The sequence below is a fragment of the Gadus chalcogrammus genome, chromosome 6 (assembly GCF_026213295.1).
Source record: "Gadus chalcogrammus isolate NIFS_2021 chromosome 6, NIFS_Gcha_1.0, whole genome shotgun sequence".
In the NCBI taxonomy this organism is placed as follows: domain Eukaryota; kingdom Metazoa; phylum Chordata; class Actinopteri; order Gadiformes; family Gadidae; genus Gadus; species Gadus chalcogrammus.
The window spans coordinates 14,264,885-14,274,027 of NC_079417.1; the positions used below are offsets into that span (position 1 = coordinate 14,264,885).

Here is a 9,143-nt window from a genome sequence, read left to right on the forward strand (position 1 = left end):
AGTTGTGTTCAATTGCAATATTCAACTACTTGAAATGGTTTAATAATATGTTGGCTTTTTATTAACCTATATTAAAACATTTTATATTTTAAACAAACGTAAAATATAATAACACTTAAAATAAAGAAATGTATAAAAGATGTATATTATGTTAGGATGTAATATAATATTTATTTTAATATTTATAGTGACCTTAAATTACACTTTAATGCCATGTAATGTTTATAATGCATGGAACGTACTCTAATTTAATCTAATTGTAAGGGTTATAGTGTTTGTATCGTGAATCCATTCCATTTTGACGCCGTAGGACGAGGTTTAGGACCTCCCTAAAACCGATGAAATCGGAGGCTTTACTGGTACGATCATGGTGGCGCTACAAAGAAAATAAACGTTAAAACTTCACTTTTCACATTCCACCAGACCTCTTGCCGATCAGAAGCGAGTACCTGGCACTGCACTGGTATTTTCTCTGAGAAACGCTCCTTTAAGCAATGTGGAAAGCCGCAGAGTCGACTATTGGTTGGCTTTCCCCGAGACTCCCCTGAAGTTTGAGATGCACACACGAGGGCTCTCTGCCTGGGTGGTCGCTCTACTTTAGTGAGCTGTTGCTAAGCAGCTAATAATAGTCGTGTTTGCTGAGTAATTTTTGCCCTGCTGGAACCAATCAGAAGCAAGAAAGTCCAGCAATCTGACAGCCCGAGAGGCGGGATCTTGATTCTCTTTGCTTCACCCCTCCTCCTCTGCCTCCAAATGGAGAGAGCTCTTTTTTCTCATCTATTGAATCTCGGCCCAGGGGAAGACCACAGAGAGCCTGCAGAATGCTACGTTTGTCGACGCTCCTTCGCCGCGTTTCTGTGTATGGGAAGCACTTCGCTCAGCTCGCGTTTTGAGACGACCTACTGCTCCGGACACACGGTGAATGTACGCGGCGGTGGAGACCCCAGGATCGCGAAATGTTGGGATGGAAGGCGCAGATTTTGACTCGCCGTCTCCAACAGGACTATGAAGTACTTCACGGGTGTGAGATCACCGAGAGTGAAACTTTGTTGCCTTGGGATATCTCTACACGTATTCGGGGACGTATTATAAAGTGGAAAACGATCACCTTCGCGCAGTCTCCGCAACATGGCCTCGGCCGCTAATGCATACTCTGAGCAGGAAAACAGAGAGCCCGACCGGCCGAGGATAACGCGGAGAACCAGGGGGAACTATGCCCGCACCGCGCCACTGGATTTGGAGTATTTGCAGCGACCAAGTTACTGTGATGCGGGCTTTGCGTTGGAGCAGATATCCGAGGTGCTTATTTATACGTCCTGTTATAAGCCAAGTTGACAGGTCTTTTGCTTTAATTTGTAGCCGCTAAAGTGGATCACTATAACCCAAGTTGTCCTACTTGGTAACGGGATAGCTGGGGAAAGTGCTGGTGTGGAGGTACGGGGGTCTGAAACAAGCCTGCCGTAAACCTTTTCCCTGGTTGTGTTTTACTCGTGCAGATTTCTCAATGAGTGCGATCGCTTTTTGAAAAGGGCGCTACGGCTACTACGTTATTCGTCAATAGTTAGGAGCTACTTAGCTTCTAAACTTTGCCCACTATAACGGTCCCTGGACGGTGAACGGCAACGCGTGCAAAACGTTCAAGCTTATAGTTTCAGCGTGTTCCAGACTCGCACTCTACTCAACCTAACACGTTTTCATCTGGACATACACTATAGTAATTAAGAGCCTGCGCTCCAAAACCTTGCACTATATTGTCCCTTACTATGCGACTCGGTTCGCCGTTCACCTCGCTTCAAGCGAAATCCATGTGGCTGCCCTCTTCCGTTCACAAATGTTGTCGTAACTCCCTCAGTGATGGCTACTCCTCTCCCAGGTCGGGATCCCACAGGCAGCTCTATGGGAACGGACATGTGTGGCATGTGGGGTTCGGCCAAACAATAGTCCCATCCCATACGCCTTTTCATCGCATTATTGTTATTATCAGGCTACCACTTGAGACGGCTTATTCTGTCCGGCTATACCGTGTATTATACACATCCCTGCTGTTTCTCCCCCCTCACTCCCCGGAGAAAGCTGTAGTAGAGCCTATGGGGTATTTGGGGGGTCGTGCTTTGGAAAAATCCCCAAACAATGCTGCCCTGACAACTATCTTGATTTACCTCCACGTTGGAGGCCTGGCCCAACCACAGTCTAACACAGCCCACCAGGTCCTCTGGCTTACTACTATTGACAATCTTTGGCCAAGACTTTAAAAAACTCATTCATTTCTACACCTGAAACCATAGGGACGATTCACTGAGATTAATTTGTGTTCCGTTTATTCCTATTATTTATTTGTCGTTTAGAACTACCTTATAACTAGGCTAGTATTAAATTGTTGTTAGATTGTTTTTGTACATACAGTATTACATATGAGTGTTTAGGTTACATTTAATAAGGATATATTAGCATATTAGACAGCGAAATTACTTCCAGTTAAGTTAAGCATTGTGAATTGATTGTTCCTCAGTTGAGACTTTTGATTGACCATAATAACCTGGGCATCTTGTCTCGTCGCAGGGGAAGGCGACTGGGAGGAAAGCACCGCTATGGCTGAGGGCGCAGTTCCAGAGACTATTATTTAGGTTGGGCTGTCACATACAAAAGAACTGCGGAAAGTTTTTGGTGGTGGGCCTCATGATATTCGGTGCTTTCGCCGTTGGATTACGGGCAGCTAATTTGGAGACGGACGTGGAGAAACTTTGGGTAGAAGGTAAGAAACTTTTATTTTTATTTTCATTGCATGTTTTTCTAATCGTAGCCCATGTCATGAATTCTTCTTGACAAAAGTAAATTAATATTTTTCAATGATCGATCGAGGTGACAAGACGTCATTTTGGGAATTTTTCATAATGACACAAAAACAACAACTTGTATCTCTGCTATCCAATGAGCACGCATGGTTGTCCTCGATAAGGGACTATCATTTAACTAAAACTAAAGTTGTAATTAAACTCATGAGTAGCTCTGAGGAAGGAAATTCTCTCAAAGCGGCCATTTTTTCGCGCGCGTGTGAGTGCGTGTGCTTGTGTCTGTGTGTGTGTGTGTGTGTGTGTGTGTGTGTGTGTGTGTGTGTGTGTGTGTGTGTGTGTGTGTGTGTGTGTGTGTGTGTGTGTGTGTGTGTGTGTGTGTGTGTGTGTGTGTGTGTGTGTGTGTGTCTGCCCCCAGCAGTTGAATGTGATCCGCACACAGCTCAGAGACTGTGTGTGGTCCCGTTTTGGACAGCTCTCAACTTTCCAAAAAGATTTGTCTCTGGCTGAAGGGAAAAAGCGGAGTGCGGACAGGAACTCATGTTTATGGATTGGTTCACCACTGTTCCTTTGGAACGACGTAACGAAAATAAATAGTGTTGTTACAAATACGGAGTTGGTCCGTGTTGTGTATGCATGGGCGGTATTTAGGTCTAGGCTAACGCAAAGGGGCAGCGGGGTTTTTGTTCCTTTGATCTACTGCATTCCAGAACTATGGTGGAGAGGCTGTTATTGAAGTCATGAATGGGGCGCCTATTTGCAGTTTTTGGTGATTTACCATAGTGATTGTCAAGGGGAAATAATTCACAACAAAACACCCTCATTCTCCTTTTTTTTTAAGTTTTGCTCGCTTCACTTTGTCATTCTAGCCTCCACACGTTTACATCGTTCAGCGTTACATTTTGAAGTCCGAATTCAGTTACTGATCAATATTTTCCTCCAGGGGTCGTTCACTCCGTGAACGTGTTTATTTACATATTTTCTTTTATATCTTGTTTTAATGTTTGGCGCATGCGCAGGAGACAGCTATACAAAGGCTGATACCTAAACTCTGCACTATGGTTATTATCGAGTTTACAAGTTTTCGCACCCCTAGAAAATGTAATTATTTTAGAACGTATGCTATTATGACTTATATCATTGTTATAACTAACATTAATAATACTTGGTCATTATTTATGTACATTTGACGACATTATTTCACGTTTCATTTACACAACATCAACAAACACCTACATCCCCATTTATGTGTGAAAGGTGGTAAAAAATAAAATCCCTCGTAGGAAAATATCAGCTTTCAACTGAGGTATACAGGATAATGTTGCTTTATAGTGGTGATTTCCCTTGCCACTGACCACAGCAGAATCTTCACTATAATTGAAATAGTGACCACACAGTTCTGGTTAACTAGGTCTGGCCTCTCTTAGTTAGTGTGTAACATTGATGGGAGTTGTCTCACGGTATCTCATGCCAAAAAAGTTACACACAAGCTTGTGCTCGCTCTCTCTCTCTCTCTCTCTCTCTCTCTCTCTCTCTCTCTCTCTCTCTCTCTCTCTCTCTCTCTCTCTCTCTCTCTCTCTCTCTCTCTCTCTCTCTCTCTCTCTCTCTCTCTCCCTCTCAGACACACACACACACACACATGGTTGCGACACACACACTCCGGCAGAATGGACTGGTGGTTTTCTAGGTCTCTGGACATGAGGAGTTCCAGATGTTGGAAGGGAGAGATCTGTTTGTTTAGATTAGCCCGCGCAGCTGAGGGATAGATTAATGCTGCCTGGACAGTGGAGCGCTGTGCTGGGTCTCGCCGCGGCCACGCTGCTGGCCCACGGTCGAGCGGAGCGTAGACTAAGGAGAGGACACCAAACCACTGTTTGCGTTTCATCCGGACCTGCCCTCCAGGCAACCCATGGAGAAGTAGGACCCACCCTGGCCCAGAGACTGTGTGGGCCGCACGTTGTAGCGCGTGTCCACCGCAACGCACACCCAAACACACTAACACAAGCGCACATACACCCACACACACACACACACACTATAGCTCGTCTCGATCGCAAAGCACACCCATACACACTTACACACATACCCCACACATACACAATTGCACACTTGCATGTCCACCGCAATACACGTACATACAGACCCACAATGCAGCATGTATCCAACACTCTGCACACATGCACACACTTATTCACAAACACAGATGCACACATACACAAACATACATCCACACATACGTATACACAACCTCGCTCTCTCTCTTTATCCACAAAAGTGAGCCTGTATTTTCACATCCTATCACGTTTATACCCCCCCCCCCCCACCCTGAAGCCTGCTTGGACAAACGTCTCTCCTTGCACAGAGCTCACTCAGCACTGTTTATAAACACTCTGCACACAGGAAGTTGTGTTTATTAGACAAAGCGACAGAGAGTGATCGGTCGAGCTGAGCACCGTCTCAAACAGGGAGGGAGACCCCCCCCCCCTCCTTCACCTCCAAGAATGTGTGTGATTTTGTGTACGTGGGTGGGTGTGTGATTTGAGGGTTCAGAACATTCGCTCAATGTTCAGGAGAGGATATTCAGTGTTGCTGTTTTATCCCGATGGTCCACGGACATCTCGTGTGCAAGAAGTGTGTTTTGCCCTTTTTTTAAAGGACTGTCACGGAATCAATGATGTAAGACGTGAGGTTGCGGTTTTGGTGCGGTCGCGTATCTTATGATAGTATCCCCGTGTGCGGCTGGTAACCAGCCACATCTGTGTGTGTGCACGGGCAGGCTGTCAGAGCCCATGCCCGCTGGCCGGGGAACACATTTACATGCTACTTCAATTTTCAATTTGGAGGATAAAGTGAAGGCAAAGCAAAGCTGCCACAATGTCCACATATGGGAGCCAAAAACATTGACATTTCATGATTTATATCTTGATTTCTCTGTGGGGTGTGCTGTTTTCGCAACCAATGCAAAGAAAAAGAACCAGAGTGTGATCAACCTAGAGGTATTTGGCGGAATGTGTTAAATGTTTTCATTAAAAATGCAAAGGAGGAAAGCCGCACAAACGGGCTCAAAGATCAGGGCGTCTCCTTGTGTCTTTCCACAGTTCAACAAAGAAATTCAACACCATCACACGAGCCGTTTGAAATCAATGCCCAAAAGAATAATAATTTGAATTGATCAATTTAATAAATTCATGGCCTGGCACAAGTGTTCGCCACGGCCCCCACCACGACATAGAGGCGGGAACCCCCCCGGCCCCCCCCCCCCCCCCCTCATTCTTTATGGTTCCCCCGCCTGGCCCACAAATGGAAAGTGGACCCATCCCAATGGCATTCTGGGTGAAGGCAAACACAGGTCAGATTGTAAAGAAAATAGCAGCGCTGACTGCCTCTAATTAAAACAGTATCACGTAAACATTGGCCTTCCTGTAGCAGAGAGGGAGGGAGGGAGAGAGAGAGAGAGAGAGAGAGAGAGAGAGAGAAATGAATGGAAAGAGAGGAAGAGGGATGGTGAAAGGGAGACAGAGAAAGAGGGAGGGAGAGAGAGGGGTAGAGGTAGAAGTGAGACGGCTAGATAGTAAATGGAGCCTTGAGACTAAAGATGTGGGCAGGGGGTTGCAGTTGAAGTGCAGGATGAGCCTGGGGTTGGTTGTATAGCGTTGGGGTGAGCATGAGGCTGTGGTTGGGCCGCAGCTGTAGCGTAGACACCGAGCGGCCAGGCGGTTGTCGTGAGACTATATCAAAGCGGGTCGTGTTGTTCACCGACACCGTATTCAAACGTGGATTCAACTTGGGGGCTCAACTCCCAATCAGAACGCTACGTCTCTGTTTGAGGTGAACTCGGCCTATGTATATGTTTGTGATTCCGCGGGGGCAAAAGGGCTTTTGTGATGTTAACTCAAGGGCCACTGTCTGAGGGCTTGGGGGCCCCTGGGCGGGTGGATGTGGAGGACTGGGGCCACAGGATAGACCCTTTGGGCCCTGAGCTCATCGACCAGAGGCCCGCACTATTTAAAACCTCACCTGATACCCCCCCTTTGGCCTTGGTGCAGAGTGAAGGCTCCCAGTGTGTGTGTGTGTGTGCGTGTGTGCGTTTTTGTGTGCGTACGTTACGTACGTATGAGCGTACCTGTGTGTGTATGTTTGTGCATGTCTGTGAGAGAGAGGGATTGTTAATTACGTTGTTTTTCTTATTTTTTGTGTGTGAATGTGAATGCTTGTTGTCTTTGTATACACAAGGAACTCTGTATGTTACAAAGTTATGACAAAATTGCGTAATGTAATGACTACGTTGTTTCTCAACGTTCCTTCTCAGTCAATAATATATATTTTGTTGATTGGTTTTCATGTTTGGTCATTGTTCCTAGTTTCTATTGTTTTGCAAATCACAAGCTTTCTCAATCTGTCATGAAGCAATCCTCAAACAAATCCTCATTAACATATTATAAGTTTAAATTAGTTTACAGACCTTAGGTTGAAGCTCCTTATCCCAATGGCTTGCTAAGGCCGTTGGGATTTCAAGGACTTCTAGTTTGCTGGAAGAGGGTACATCTTTTGAGCATTACAGACTCAAAGTTATGGTTACAAATGTTTATGGAGGCCAAAAAAAACAACATCTCCTTGAATGAAATGTAATCACAATAGGGAATCTCTGACTAAGCTTTTGACTTAGAGTTTAAAGCGCATACACTTTTTCAAGTGCAGCCCTTTTTTCCTCCCTTGGAAGTCTGCTTCTTATCCAGAGTGATTAAGAGGCAAGCTGACAGGACTGGTGGTTGTTTTGTTGTTGTGCTGGTAATGGTCGTGGTGAGGGGAGCAGTGTAATGTTGAGTGCGTGCGGAAAAGGCCTTTGCCTCCTTTCTTGTGGACGCAGGCGAGGGGGAAGAAGAGGAGTGTTCTGACTGTGGCTTCTCCGCTGAGAGGATTGTGGCTTTTTCTTGATTGAATTATCCCGCTTTTGATGTGTGTGGGGCAAAAGCGCGCACAAACATGCACAGAAACCTATGCACGCTCAGACACACACAGACACGTTCACACATACACACATACAGATGTAGATAAATGCCTACAAACAAACACACACAGTATCCCCTCTGGGTTTGGGTTCTGTGACAGAGTAGATGTTTTACTCGGCTTGGCATCTCAGAATTATTCTGTGGGCCTTATATATCCTCCTTCCTTTGGATCCCCCCCCCCCTTCTCTCTATCTCTCTCTCTATCTTTCTCTCTCTCCCTCAGTCTCTTTCACTCTTTCTGTCTTTAATCACTTATATATGGCAGCCAGCCACAAGATATCATACATACAAATGCTCCCCACACACAACAAACATTCGGTGTACTTTCCAATCACGATGGACCACATAAATCCCAACATGCGTTGGGACTCACACACTCACACGCACTGTTTTTTTGGAGTCAATTCGATATGGAGTCAATTCGATATGCGTTTATCGCTTCACTACAACCAGAGTTAAACACCCCTAGAAGCAGTACAACAACACAAACCTTGCATTGGGTTGTGTTGCGTTGATGAAAAGTGCAGGGTAGCCGGTACATTGCTTCAAAGAAAAGTTGAGCCGTTCGGTCAGTCTTCCATTTGATCCCTACTGTGTTTATATTAGAACTACCTGTTTTAAGTATATGTGCAGTAAACCATGTCCTTTTCCGTGTGGGTATGTGTGTGTGTGTGTGTCTGTGTGTGCGTGTGTGTGTGTGTGTGTGTGTGTGTGTGTGTGTGTGTGTGTGTGTATGCGCGCGTGTGTGGGTACTCCCGAGCTGCGTACACTCCCATTCACAAATGACATCCCGAGATGCCGCCAAGTTTTTGTCTGTTTACGTTTTGCATTCTTTTGGAGGCAGCTCTTCAAAAACCAGAGCCCCGCGAATGACCAACCACACAAGACAGCAGGAACCTACCCCCCCCCCCCCCTCTCTCTCTCTCTCTCTCTCTCATCTCCTCTCTCTCTCTCTCTCTCTCTCTCTCTCTCTCTCTCTCTCTCTCTCTCTCTCTCTCTCTCTCTCTCTCTTTCTTCCTCTCCTTCATCTTCTCTCTCTCTAGTCCCCGATCTCCCTCTCCCCATATCTCCCCATATTCCGCTCTGATTCATTGTTTTATTTTCTCCCCTTTTCTCTTTTACCGCAGCCTCCTCCTCCTTGCACTCCTCCCCTTCCTTTCCCTCCCCTCCCCGCCATGGCTGGAGAGAGAGAGAGAGAGAGAGGGGGGGGGGAGAGAGAGAGGGGGAGGGAGAGAGAGGCCTCAGAATGCCAGATGTATTACAGAGCGAAGCACGGCCATGTAAACACAGCTCTGCCATGAGAGCAGGGTGGTCCGTCCCCTCCCTCCTCCTCCTTCCCCCCACC

At 46.1% G+C, this 9,143-nt stretch overlaps 1 protein-coding gene across 1 annotated transcript in view; it reads left to right on the forward strand.

The window, feature by feature from the left end:
• Positions 1 to 188: 188 nt before the first annotated feature.
• Positions 189 to 9,143, forward strand: part of ptch1 (patched 1) — a 26,484-nt gene continuing 17,529 nt past the window's right edge. Inside the window, 2 exon segments of the mRNA XM_056592452.1 lie at positions 189 to 1,299; positions 2,560 to 2,808. Coding sequence (XP_056448427.1) covers positions 1,129 to 1,299; positions 2,560 to 2,808 — 420 coding nt within the window. The 5' untranslated portion in view covers positions 189 to 1,128.